General features: G+C 43.9%; 1 protein-coding gene across 1 annotated transcript in view; it reads right to left on the reverse strand.

Moving 5' to 3' along the window:
• The window catches only part of THBS4 (thrombospondin 4), a 42,780-nt gene extending 28,954 nt beyond the window's left edge, over positions 1-13,826 (reverse strand). The window contains exons 1-2 of the mRNA XM_014856983.3: positions 13,533-13,826; positions 7,909-8,112 (exon numbers count right to left, since the gene is read on the reverse strand). Of these exons, the coding sequence (XP_014712469.3) occupies positions 7,909-8,112; positions 13,533-13,779 (451 nt within the window). The 5' untranslated portion in view covers positions 13,780-13,826. The remainder of the gene's footprint in view (positions 1-7,908; positions 8,113-13,532) is intronic.
• Between the last annotated feature and the right edge of the window lie 969 nt (positions 13,827-14,795).

Here is a 14,795-nt window from a genome sequence, read left to right on the forward strand (position 1 = left end):
GTGGGAGTCTCCCTCATCTTCTCCAGAGGTGGAAAATCGGACGGAGAGAAGAGACACAGTGCCCTTCCTCTCTGCTGCCCCCTTTCCCAGTGCTCACCTCACCCTACCTTAGCCCAGCACACACACAGCAGAGGGGGCACAGGGAGGGGCAAATACTACAGAGTGAGTAAGACGGGCATTTCCCCTCCAGAAGGAGCAACAGGGCAGCACCCTAGAAGGAGCCGCCTTCTCCTGGGCCCACCACCCCTCCGCCTGTCTCCCCCCGGGAGCATCACACTCAGGGAAAGTCAGCAGGGACAATTCTTCAGCTGCGGCACACTCAGTTCTCTGGTTCCCTTCTCACTCACCACCAGCTGGAACAAGCGTGCTTGGTGATTTCCACCTGGCTCTCTCGCTGCCCGGAACAAAGAACTCAGGGCACATCTGATTAAAACTGAAGACTGCAGGTCTTCAAATGGCCTTTCTGCCTCTTCTTGGTTCCGTCTCTGGGTTTCTCTGCCAGATTCCTGACTCCCCTTCCTCCTGAAGGTCTCCGTCTGCACAGTTTTTCTGGATGGACAGCTTGAGCTCCTCACGGGACTGTTCTGACCAAGTTATTGCCTTCTCAAAGTCACATGCAAACAAGCGAATGAAATCCTTCAATAGCCCTCTACTGGATCCTAAACAATGTCTAAACTCCTCACCCCAGAACCGGCCCCGCCCTTCCAGACCCTTCTCCCTGACGATGCCCGACCAGGCTGAACGACCTGTCCTACGTTTCCACCTCTCTCTGGCTCTCTTCAGCCTCCTCATCCTTCTCTCTCTGCAGAATGTTCTCCATCGTTCTACTTCCTGCTCCATCATCGCTACACACCTGAAGCCAAGATTCAGCTCGAATGCACTCTACTCCCTGAGGCCTTCCTGCATCCCCATGGGTTGGAAGTTATCTGTCTCATTCAAATTCCCATAACGTGTTCTCTGTGCTTTTCTAGGTGTACTTTTCCAGGACTTGCATTCCAGTCATGGCTCAGATACTGAAAAGCTATGTGACCCTGGGCCTGTTCATTTTGCTAAGTGTCCATTTCTTAAACTATTAAATGGAGTTCATAGAAGCTGCCCTTCAACTCCATTTTGTTTTTTGTGGTGGTCAAATAAGAAAACGCAAAACTGTAAACTGCTATACAAATGTAGGTATTAGTATATTTATTTTTGTTTATTTATTATCTTCTCTATTAGAGCAGAAACTCTTGGGATCAAGAGTCTATTTCTTACTAATTTTACCATACACCATAGCAACTGAGAGCATCAAGCACAACTATTTATTGAATAAAAAATAGATGAAATAGAGTATCCATGTGTCCACTCTGATTTTTTTTAACCCACAATCTTTTATCAAAAGGTGGGGGGCAGTTTCTATTGGTTTGTGCCCATAAATCCTTTCCTTCTAAACCTGCAACTTTGTGTACTTGACAACTGGGAGCTGATTTCATGGCAACATTTCCATGCCTGGGTACCAGCCTGAGACAGGAACCACATCGCCCAGCCTGCTTAAATACCATCTCAGTGACTGGCAGGAGATGAAAAAGCAAACCCAAGCAATGAAGATTTGAAATATTGCTATCTTGGGGAAGGATTTTCAAAAGAGTTTTTGAAAAGTGGACCTGGTAGTCAAAAATATTATGATGTGTTGAATGTCAAAGCAATGAAGCAGAGTGCTGGCTTTAAAGAACTGGAAACGATAATATTTTGTCTGCTTGGGCAAAGGAGTTCCCAGTGACCTAGCCTGGAGGCAGCAGACTAGTGAAGGTAGTCTGGGACTTTCTGCTTTGCTTGGCAAATGGCTTTGCTCTTTGGCACTTTTAAATATATGAGGAAAGCCATTGCTGTCAACCTTTCCTCTTCTTTTTAAATAATTGTACATTTATAAAAAGCCTTCTTGCCATTAATGTCTCTTGCGATGGATATCCTTGTTTGCTTTGCTTATTTATCTTTATGACCTATACACTAGGTCTTCGTAACTTTAGTGCTTTGGAAATATATATAAAAGGTAAATCATCAAATTACATTTCCTGAAAGTACTCTGGGTGACTCCCAGGGGTGTCAAATGCAGTCTGTGTGTTTCCAAATTTTCTTATAGCAGTTTGAACAAATGTAAAGTTTACAGAGTACACACACACACACACACACACACACACACACAGAGCAAAGAAACCACCCAGTGAAAGGAATTGTACAGCAATTAAATGAAACATCTGCAGAAAGCTTTACATTTGGAGAAGTTGAGACTGATCACTGTACACAACTGTCTAGTAGGTGAGAAAGCTGTGAGTTTGCACAGACTCCCAAGGTCGTGTTAGAGAGAGCTGCCGAGCACTTTCCTAAGCGCCCATGGAACCTCTCTAGCCTTAGTACAGCCACAGAATATTAGCATTATAAGTCATCCAGCTTAATATCTCATTTGACAAATCCCTTCAGTAAAAGCACAGCCTCTACCAGCACATTCCAATAACAAGGAACTCATTACTTTGCAGAGAAACCCATTTCACTTTTGGATTGCTCTCCAAGATTTTCCTTTTACAGAGCCAGTATCTGTTTCCTCTGACTTCTACCAACGGGTCCTAATTTTACTCCTCAGAGCTATAGACAGATTTAGTCTTATCCTCAACCCACATGAGATTCTTCAAATTTTTAAGGAAACTTCATCTCTCTTATGTCATCGTCTAGCTCCTTTATTTCTCCAGTTCCTTTAACTTTTTGACCGTTGATGGGGTAGAAAACTGGGTCTGGAGGGGTGGACTGTTGACTCTCCTCAAGGTAATCTCTGACTTGACAGTGCCCCCGTGAAATGTACCCTGGACTAGACACAACATTCTAGATGTGGCCTGGACAATTAAGAGGACAGTGGGACTATTAGGTCCTTTAATCTGGCCACATGTACACATTAACGAAGCCTAAAATTTAAGACGCTTTTTAAAAACAGTTGCATCACTGTATCTGTTCATTCACCCATTCAGCGAACATTTTTGAGCAACTGTCATGCATCAGGCACTGTGCTTCACACTGCCTGGTTCTCGGTGCTGGTGACTAGGTCTCCCACATCCACTACTTCTATAGCTGACTTTCCACTCCGAGATGATGGATTTACATTTATTCTTGTTAAATTTGATCTGCCTGATTGTGACCCATTGTGTCAGCCTGGTAGGACCTGTAAATCTTGAAGACAGCATCCAATATGTTCAACAGTCTTTTTCAGCTTAGTGCCAACTGCAAACATGATAAAACACTCTCTGTGCTTTCATCTAAGTCATGATATGTTGAACAGTTCAATGCCCGAGATAGAGCCTTGTTGAAAACCACTAGACACTTTGCTATAAGGCAACTTATCAACTCCTAACAGTACTATTTATCTAGCTCATGCTTTTCATATTATTCAGACAGGTATAATGAGTGACTTCATGAAATTCTTTCTGAAGTCAAGATACATTATGCTCACAGCATCTTTTTGATTTATCAGCTTAGAAACTTTACTGAAAAAAAAAAGTTTGGCATGACTTACTTTAGTAAATCCACTTATCTTCAAATAATCCCAGATTTCTTTTCCAGGCAATCCCAAAATACACGAATAATAATATAACTCTCTGGGGGTTTGTCCTAAAGTTCGCTAGAGTTCTTTTCATTTTCTGCATATGACCACTTTAAAATTGAGTTTATTCAAGGGCACCTCGTAAGATTGCTGAGAGAGTTAAAAGGGAAAACGAGTGTTGAGCTTTTAGCACAGTCCTGGTACATTGTAAGGGCTCCATAAATATTATTATTAATGTTTGTGGCACTTATTTTTTCCCCTTCATTATTGAGTTGAGAATTCCAATTTTCAAACTCTTCCATCTGTCTCAAGCTGTCTCTCTCCTTAGCCTGCAGGCTTCAGAACCACTGCTCTGAACTATTTGACATCTCCTATCCTTAGGCAAAGGAGCTTGACTGACTCTCTCCAGTCATTACTGCAAACTCTTGGGGTTCTCTTCATTTCCCTAGCACCAAGTTGTTCTTCTGGGGTGATCGAATTAAGACTAAGAAGCAGTTCTACTCATTTCTTTTTCTGAAAGGTGAAGCTTTCATCAAGGCAAGCCGGAGTTCACCAAATCATCATCTTTGGAGGACAGTTGCCTAAATAGTAGATCGATGTCTCTCTCTCTCTCTAAAAATCTGAAATTTTTATTGAGCTGCACAGTCTAAAAAATTTACTATACTTTATATAGTTCAGTTCTTGCAATCAACCTGTGAAGTAGCTGTTATCATCTCCACTTTAGAGATAGTAAATTGAGACTCAGATGATTCAGAGATGTATTCATGGTGACACAGTTGTTAGGATATTTAACTATGACTCAAACTTAGGGTACTAACTGGAAAGTGGCCTCTATGCCAGATACAAGAAAAGCATCAACTATATATTCTATCCTGCCAGATGGTTTCTGTAGAATGCTTACTTATATCAAGATTATATCACCTGCATTACTAATAATATGATAGATCATTTCTATCAGAAATATACCTGTATTTCTTTTATATTTTAATCCAAATGGTCTTCAACATTCATTCATTCAAAAATGAATCTGAATTGTGTACTTCCAGAATTTCCGCAACAGTGTATATCTTCTTTAACAAACAAAGCTACTCTTCTTGGCCGCCATCTATTCTATTCAATCTGTTCATGAGCCACTTCTATGTACAAGGCACTGTGCCAGAGGCTTCAGTAGACACAAAGCTGAGTTACGGGATGCTCAGTCCCTGCCTTGAGGGAGCTTACAACTCACTGGAAAGAAGACCTAGAGGTAATCCAAGTGCAAGAAAAACTAAGCTTAGTGCCTTCCGTAGAGGTACAAAGTCATATAAGGAAAGATGTCAGAAGAGTTTCAGATGGGTCTTGCAAGTGTAGGATTTTGGTGTCTGGAGACAGTGCAGGACATGTATCGGGGGGAGCAGAGGGCAAGAACAAGAGGATGGAGGAGAGAAGATGGAGAAGCATAGGTGGGTTCAGGGACTGGTAGCTGGTCTATCTAGCTGAAGCACAGGCTTCATGGAGGGCTGGAAGGAGGGATGTGGAAAGGCTGGTTGGGGTTCACGCAGTGGAAAGCCCTGAATGCCCAGCAGGGACGTTTCTACCTTATTCAGTTTGGAATGGGGAGCCACTAAAGGTCTCCGGGTCAGCCATAACTTGATCCAAGTTACACTTTGTGAACAGTAATGAGGCAGCCACGGGTAGAAGGACTTGGAGAGTGTGAGAATGGAAGCAGAGCGCTCAGTGGCAAACTCATTCTTGCAGTCTTCATGAGCTACACTTTTGTTTACTATAGGAGCTCATCTAGGCCTACACGACAGATCCTGCTTTTCGATACTCTCCATGTCGTCACCCTCTCCAAAGTCATGACCTTTAATGGAAGGAAGGATGGGTCCTTTTTCCTACTTAGGTGTTTTAAGGCAGTAGAGATGCATCTCGATGTCTTCTTTCACTGCTTTCCTTGCAAACCAACTGAAGTGGAGATCAGCCGAGCCATGCTGGTTGAATAACGACGGGGCTCACCTTCCAGGAAGATGATTCTCCCCCTACCCTCCATACATTACATCAGGCCTGCATGGCCACCACTGAACACCTCAATGGGGAGTCACAACCACATGCCATGTCTTTTCCTTGCACCTGATGGACGCAGTGACTTCTCCTTATTGTTCCAGTCAGAACAGGCTGCTGCTCCTTCCAAGAACTTTCAGCTTCACCCGTGACAGCAAATCTCTGTCCTTTTTCCTAGTGCTCCAGTGAAACTTCTCTATGTCAACTTCTTCAACTCTCCAAACTCTAATACTACTACAAGTTCCTCTTTGTTTTCTGAGAATTTTAATTTCTGGATTCTTTTAGTACTTTTAAAAATATTTTCTAGGAACTTTTTATCTTCTCTAGTAGGTTGGAGGGTGGAAGGATGTTCATCAACCCTTTCATCTTCTCCCCTAACATGGCGATCAGCTGGTATTAACAGCTCATCACATGACTGGTGATTCTTCTAAGGAAATGCACTAACAACCCCCTTACCTACCCACCTACCTGCCCATATATCTAGTGTTACCCCTGCCTATGTAAACAGAAAGAATCCATTTGGGGGGAGTTACTTTCTTATGTTTTCCGGGCGACACAGACTTTCCACAATGGATTCACACATACTGGCCAATTTAGAAATAGAGAGTGAGATTCACTGAGGGCAAAAAGCTAGAAGCAGAGTTTTTCACTGTACAAAGGGCCTTTTAGCCACTAAGCTGAATGAACCAAAAGAAAAAATCTTTTAATGCATCTAAAGTAGAAAGTTTAGCGAGAAGCTACTGATCTTTAGACGAAGCAGGGTGAATTTTACAGACCACAGACTGAGTAGCTGGGTTGTTAGAAGATGAGCAGTTCCTTCAATAGATGTGAGGCAAAATGGGGCTGATTCAAGGCAGACAGATGGGCAAAATTACCTCCCATCAGGGCTGAAGATGTGGCAGAGGAGGCAGGAAGGACTGAACCATCTGCTGAATCATGAACCATGTGCCCAGTCTCCCTTCATTATCTAAAACCTCACCATAGCCCCGGAGAGGCCAGGAGGCACAGACAGAGAAAGCAGACTTGTGAGTGGGGTGGAGGGGTGAAGGAGGATGTTGGAACTTGACATAAAGAGATTTAAAGTCTCATTCCTTCTTGCTTTTAACTCTATAGTCCTATGAAAGCTAAGAATTAGGAAATTCAGCTCTTAACACCTGCAAATACAGGTGTTCAATTGCAGTTAGCATCTAAGAGAGAGTCTGAAGCACTAGAAGCATCTACTTTGTAAAGCAAACTGAAATAAATATAAAATCTAGCCAGAAGGACTGGTCCTCTTATTTTTATTAAAAGCATGAGGCAGCAGGAACACGTATCTGTCACATTCCTCAATAAGCAGGAACAGGTGTTGTCCCCAGGGCATGGGTGGAGGGGAAGAGGATGAAAAAATAGTGACCTTTTCTTTGGGAGTCACTTCTTAGTACTTGTAGTAACTCCCTTTGACAGTGAAACATTTGGTAGCAGAGAGACCAACAGGTGACAAACCTGGGTAAAGCGGCAGGAAACAGGTGGAAGCGAGAGCTGCTCCTTCAGTTCTCCTGACTGAGGTTTACTCTCTCCATCAAGTCCAGGGAGGTGCTCGCAGAGCCAGGAGTCAGCTCTGCTAAGACCCACGCTTCCAAGGGAACAGAAGAACGGTGTGGGTGGCTGCTATGGACTGAACGTTTATGTCCCCTAAAATTCACGTGTTGAAGCCCCAACCCCTAAGGCGATGGTATTAGGAGGTGAGCCTTTAGGAGGTAACTAGGTTTAGATTAGGTCATGAGGGTGAGACTTCCAAGAAAAGGAAGACAGAGAGCTCTCTTTCTCTCCACTGGCAAGCACTGAGGAAAGGCCATGTGAGGACACAGCAAGAAGCTCGCTGTCTACAAGCCAGGACCCGGGCTCTCACCAGGAACCAAAATGCTGGCACCTTGATCTTGGACTTACCAGACTCCGGTACTGTGAGAAATAAATGTCTGCTGTTTCGGCTATCCAGCCTATGGTATTTGTTATAAGAGCCCGAGCTGACCAACACAGCGGCCTAATTGTCCTGGGTCCTTTCCCTTCCAGAACCGGACCCAGAATAACATGAAGATGGAACAATGTCAAAGGTCATTTTGGCCTCAAGCAATTCTTCATTCTTTCTCCCAATGTCAACTCACCCTCCCCGTAGAGGCAAACATGGAATTAGAAGAATTTGCTATTGAAAACTGAGATGAACAGTGGATGAGAATAAAACTGTACAACCGAACTACCTTAAGGAAACTCCGAATCTTGGAACAGAAAAAGAGGATTTTTAAGAAACTGATTTCTTAAAATTTGCTTACCTTTGTTTAATCGTCCCATCACAGTAAATTCAAAATATTTGCTGTTGTCAGTCGAAGAGTAAAGGCCAAAGACGGTGGCTGAGCTCCTGGTCTGCAGCTTGAAGGTGAAGATCACGTACAGCTCGTTCAGGGTGGGGTCTGTCAGGATTGGCTTCAGGACAGCAGGATTCAGCCTCTGGCTGGAGGATGGCAGAAGGTCAAAGACTGGGGAGAATGTGAAGAAAGGGATAATCAGTGAAAGATTTAACTTTGGGGCAAACATGCTTTTTGAGGGGAGACAATTTGACAGTAAGCTATGAAGTAACGTAAACTAATATTGTAATCGTTTTTCCCCATTGCCACACTCACCAGTTTTTCCCCATCACTTGTACAGTGGCTGGACGTTTGAACCAGAAGGAACGTAGCACAATATTCATCATTAGGTTACAGCCTCTAAGAGATTAAAGGTGCAAACCCTGAACTGCCTCTGGCGGAAGAAGTGACTGAAAATGCCCACCACGACAAGCACTCACGGCTTAAAGTACCGGGGAACAAGGGGGAGCATCTAAGTCATTGTTTTCCTTATGTCTTGGGGTCCCTCATGTACCTCCTGGACCAGAGTCAACTGTATTTTCCTGGTCAGTGATAAATGACACAGGGGTTGCAGCAGAAGGCAGGGATGTCGTGGGAAATACAGAGGCAGCAAAAAGATTGGCTACCTCTGTGAGACGTAAGTGTTCCCTTTGTGCATTTACAGTTCTCCGATATTTCTCTGCTAAAAAATCCCAACGTGGAAACAAAACAAAATAACGTGGTTTCTATTTCTTGACTGTAACTTGACTGATAGAGTTGGTTTACAAAAACTAGAACCTGCATTCGTACTTGTATAAGTTGCTTTCGATGAAGCCAGCGGCGCTTTGCTCAAACTTTGTAATATTTATGAAAGCTATGAGAGAGTACGTCCAGGGTTATTTAAAAGGCAAAGGCCAAAGGTGGGTAATACTGACTAGAAGTTACTTAGTATCTCTGGTAGTTACGCAAATATTGTTTGAACAGTTCCGTAGCCTGCAGGGACTTCAGCCTCTACAACTCTCTCTGGGTACAATAATCTGGTTACTAAAGGGCAACAGTATCCAAAATATAAAGAGCTCTTACAAATCAATAAAATAAGCATCCTGATAGAGAAATGGGCAGAGAACATGAAAAAGCAATTTACGGAAAAAGAAGTACAACAGCAAGTAAGTATATATATAAATGTTCATGTGCCTCGCTAATGCTGAAGAAATTGCTAACCTAAACCATAAGGTGTTATTTTCACCATCAAATTGGAAAAACAACAAATATAATAATACCTCACTCTTACTGAGGTTCAGGAAATGGGCACTCATACACCAGTGGGTAAGATTTAAATCAGTGTAAGCATTTTGAAGACATTTTAAAGAACAGTATCAAAGGCCTTAAGACACATATGCCCTTTGACTTAGCAATTCTATGTACAGAAATGTATCCTAAGGAAATAATGGGTAAGATGGTAAATTATTTAGGTACAAAGATATCACCAGCAATGGTAATTCTAGAGTTTCTATTTAGGAAGGAATTATATGAAAATCTAATGGAAAGAGGTGGGGAAACTGAGCTCTGTCATCACAGCACTTCGTTCTGAAAACACAAATGGCTGGTAGCAAAGAAATAGGGACCTGACAGAGAGTAAGGGGATTTTACTCATCCCAAGCCATCCTGTGGCACTGCCATTGTTCAACGAACTGTTATTTATAATATCAAAACACTGGAAACAACTTAAGTGCCCAGTATGAGAGCCCTGATAATACATTTTTCTCCTTCCAAAAAGTGGGAGACTATCTATTAATAAGGGTAATGCAGCTGCATACTTACAGATATGGACAGATGCTCATGATATATGAATTGGAAAAAAGATCACAATACTCTACATATAGATAATCCCAGTTGAAATATACATTTGCATATAAAAAGATTTGAAAGACAAAACAACAAAATGCTAACATAAAGAGTAGCTATCTCAGGCCGGTGGCGCAGCGGTTGTGTGTGCATGTTCTGCTTCCACAGCCTGGGGTTTGCCGGTTCTGATCCCACGTGCGGACATGGCACCGCTTGGCAAGCCATGCTATGGTAGGTGTCCCACATATAAAGTAGAGGAAGACGGGCACGGATGTTAGCTCAGGGCCAGGCTTCCTCAGCAAAAAGAGAAGGACAGGCAGCAGTTAGCTCAGGGCTAATCTTGCTCAAAAAAAAAAAAAAAAGAGTAGCTATCTCTGCGTTGTATAATTATAAATTTTTATTTCCTTTTCTTTTGCTTATCCAATTTTCTATTTTTGTAATAATGAACAAGTATTGCTTTTGTAATAAGAAAAAAATAATTAAAAGTTATAAGACAAACAGGCAAAGACCTAGTTATTCAGGAATGTCTACTCTTTTTAAAAGATAATCTGTCTTCAGACTGAGTCTGTATTCTTGCCTTCACATGTAGCAAGGACTTTACACAATTAGGGAATTGGAGAGAATTGGAAACTTTATATTTCCACCAGTGGGGGCAAAGGGAAATAAAGTAATATGTTTAAAAGTTCCCTTCAGGACAAGAAATCCCCAGAAAAGAGATGTGTGTTTAAGGTATGGGCACTGAATTCAACGCTAAACTCTCAGTATTCCCGATTCCTGCTTTGACTAGGATCACTTCCCTAATTTAGCTCAAGCCAAATGTACCGTATTTCAATCTGTATGGTTCGTCTAATCCGCTGGTTTCTCCCTCAAGAGGCAAAGTTGGGATTAGTTAGTAATGAGTTTGGAGAGTGTTTTGAAAAGGAAATGAGACACTACAGTTTTCTATTAATGTTACTACATTTTAGTAATGGTGCCAGGATCTAAGTGCAACCTTCTAGTGTCAGAGGTGAAATTACTGCTACCAATGAGCCCAACACCACGGTATGAAAATCGAATACATACTAATAAGACTGGCAAGGCAGCCCAGAGAAGAAAGGAGATAAGCAAATGATCCAGGAGAGCTGGTAAATGCAAGACTAATTAACTCAATAAAAGAACCTATCAGAAACTTGACTTCATCAGATAAGCTACAGCACCTAAATTAACCAGATAATTGAGGCAGTCTAGCTTGATTTCTAGTCTCCACAAAAACACCATGAAGTTGTTAGTTCAAATGTCAAGAACTCATGTAACACAAAACGTTATCCCCTTGATTCTAACCTGCCAATAACTTTTGCCATAAGAAAACTTTTGAATTGAGTTAAAAAGCTTCCTTTCTGACACCAAAAGTGAAGGCAACAAAACCAAAAATAAACAAGTGGGGCTACATCAAACTAAAACGCTTCTGCACAGCAAAGGAAACAATCAACAGAGCAAAAAAAGGCAAACTATTTGCAAATCATATTTCTGATAAGGGGTTAATATCCAAAATATATGAAGAACTTACATGACTCAATAGCAAAAAAACAAACAATCCGATTTAAAAATGGGCAAAAGATCTGAACAGACATTCTTCCAAAGAGGACATACAGATGGCTTATAGGTACATGAAAAGGTACTCAGTGTCACTAACCATCAGGGAAATGTAAATCAAAACCACAATGAGATATCACCTCACACCTGTTAGAACAGGTATTATCAAAAAGACAGGAAATGGCAAGTATTAGTGAGGATGTGGAGAAAAGGGAACCCTTGTGCACTGTTGGTGGGAATGTAAATTGGTGCAGCCACTATGGAAAACAGTATGTACGTTCCTTAAAAAAATTAAAAAGAGCATTACCAAATGATCCAGCAATTCCACTTCTGGGTATTTACCTGAAGAAAACGAATACACTAACTTGAAAAGATATATGCACCCCCATGTGCATTGCAGCCTTATTTACAATAACCAAGATATGGAAACAACTTAAGTGTCCATCGATAGATGAATGGATAAAGAAAATGTGCTATATACGTATATATATATATATATATATATATATATATATATATACACCCAATGGAATATCATTCAGCCATAAAAAAGAATGAAATCTTGCCATTTGTGACAACATGGATGGATCCTAAGGGCATTATGCTAAGTGAAACAAGTCAGAGAAGGACAAATACTGTATGATCTCACTTACATGTGGAATCTGAAAACAACAACAAAAACCCAAGTTCATAAATACAGAGAACATATTGGTGGTTGCCAAAGGCAGGGGGTAGGGGTGGGTGAAATGAGTGAAGGGGGGGTGAAAAGGTACAAACTTCCAGTTATAAAATAAATAAGTCCTGGGGATGTAATGTACAGCATGGTGTCTATAGTTAATTATACTGTACTGCATATTTGAAAGTTGCTAAAAGAGTACATCTTAAAAGTTCTCATGACAAGAAAAAATTTGAAACTATGTCTGCTGATGGATGTTAACTAGACATTGTGGTGACCATTTTGCAATGTATACAATCATCGAATCATTATGTTGTACACCTGAAACTAACATACCGTTATATGCCAATTATACTTCAAAAAAATTTTACAAGCTTCCTTTCTTCCCTTCCTAGAAGCAAAGTCACAATAAATAAATATAATAGACTACAGTATTTCAACCCAAACTAAAAACAGTACAGCACCCCCTGAAACCACAATTCTGGTTGTCTGGTCTGGAATCAAAATGAGTTATCTGGTGAAATGCAAAGTTCGAATGGATGATTACCGCCGAGGGAGGGGAAGGGACTTGAGAACGCCCTCCCGGGCATCCTTCACTCTGGCGCTGTGAGAATAACATTTTTACTTCAAGTTGCGTGTCTCTTTCAGCTTTATTTCCTTAGTCAGTAATAAATCAACCCCAGCACCAATTTCAAACAGATGAAGGTCATCACTGGATGACCCTAAGATCTTTTTTTTATATAATTTCTTCCTTTTGGTCTCTACAAAAAATTCTGGTTAAGTGCTTTCTGTCCAACGGCTATTTTCGCACCAACTCACAAAGGGGTTTGAGGATTATCCAGGTGTCTTTCCAAATCACTTATCGAATTTTTACCTCTTCATAGAGAAAGAGCGTTTTCTCAGCCCTTCCTATTCTATTGATCTCGGGAATCAAGAGTTCAAGCCAACTCCCACAGCATGCTTTGGGGGTCCACGCACAGCCGGAGCAGAAACAGGCGAGTGGCCAGGCAAACAGTGACGCTGCGCCGCCTTGGGACGCCCGTCTCAGACTGTCCCGGCGAACTTCGCTCCCGCCGCGACGAAGGATTTAGGGGACAAGGGCGAGGGGAGGGCAGGGCAGGGCGGAGAGCCGCGGGGGACAGAACCCAGATGTGACCCTCTCCAGGCAGGACCTGTTAGAGGTCTGGGGCCGTGTGGTAAGCTTTGAAGTAAAACCCGGGTCTTTGCATAAACTGACGATAAGTTTTGCATCCCCAAACTATTGTTTAGGCAATTGGTCTCATCGCTGGATAATCGAATCTCAGAAAATTCTACACGTACTCTAAGCACCGCCTCCAATCACGATATGCTTTGACTCGGACCCCGCGGGACAGAGAGGGGCCCGCGAGCCCCGGAGCCCCGGGCCGAGCAGCGCGCCGAGCGGGTCCCCGCGCTCGCGATGGGCCCTGACCCGCGGCCCCGCCGGCGGGCGCCCACTTACCGTGCGGGGAGGCCTGCGCGCCGGCGCCCAGCCACGGCTGCAGGGCCAGGTGCAGCAGGAGGAGCGCGGCTCCGCGCGGGGCCCGCATGTCGGCTCTTCCCGCTGCCCGCGCGCGCCCGCCAGCCACGGCCCGGCGGCCCTGCCTCGGGGTCCCGGCTCCCCGGGGCGCGCTGCCGGCGGTCGGCCCGGCGGCGGCGCAGGTGGCGCGGGCGCGGCGTCCGGGCTGCCGTCGGGGGCGCGCTCGCATGGGGCGGCGCGCGGAGCTGGGGGCGCTGGCGGCTGGGCTCGGCGGCCGCCGCCCGCCTCTTTATGGCCTGGCGTGGCCGGCCCGGGCGGGGGAGGGCCGGGGCGGCCCCCTTGGCTGGGATCCCCTTTCGCCGGGAGGAGAGGGGGCGGCCTGAGCGGGAGCGCGGTGGCGGAGAGAAGGGCGCGAATGTGGGGACGCGAAGCAGTCCGTCCCAGCCCCACCCGGTCCCGTGGTGGGCGCGGCGCGGCCCTCGGGCGAGTGGTCTAGGAGGCTGGGAAGAGCGAGGATGGGCAGCAGGGGGCTGGTGAGAAAAGGACTAGGCGAGAGGCACACAGGAGGACCCAGGAGAGATGGAGAGGAAAGGGGCGAAAGGAGGAAGAAAGGACCCTGCCCCGCTAGCTTTGGGCACCATCAGCCCCCCATCTCTTGTACTCGATTTGTTTTCTGAAAAGAACATCGTTTGGACAGGCCTTTAACGCCCGTCTTGGGGTCCCTTCCCAACGAACCCTGAAGGCTCTCCAGGAACGTCCAGCCTCCTAAAAAGTGGTCCAGAGCAACTGGTTTCTTTTACTTCCTAAAGCTTTTCCTCAATACTTCAGATGTTGCATATTTTTCCCATCAAGTTTTGAGGCAGGAACAGTGAACGTTTGAAAGTTTTTGAGTTTTTAATGGAAATAAAACACATCTCAGGGAATCCTTCCGGATAGACCCTTTTTATAGGACAGTGGATTGTGCTTTCTGGAGAATTTTTCAGTCGGCTCTCCAAACACTCCGCCTGCCCACTTCTGTTCCACACTCCCAAAAGATTCCATGTGCAGTTTAAAGTATGGGAGTAGGACCCGAAAGACACGGAAGGAACCTCAGGAATTAGTCTTCCTCCTAGGCAAAGCCCCCGAAAAATAATGTGGAGTAACTAAAGGAAAAAATATTTCGAACAATGGCAAACTTTCTCCTCTGAAACAGTCTTGACTAATGGAGAAGAGCCAACAAAGTATTTCTATCCATATCTTTATGTC

This window comes from Equus asinus, chromosome 9 (assembly GCF_041296235.1).
Source record: "Equus asinus isolate D_3611 breed Donkey chromosome 9, EquAss-T2T_v2, whole genome shotgun sequence".
Lineage (NCBI taxonomy): Eukaryota > Metazoa > Chordata > Mammalia > Perissodactyla > Equidae > Equus > Equus asinus.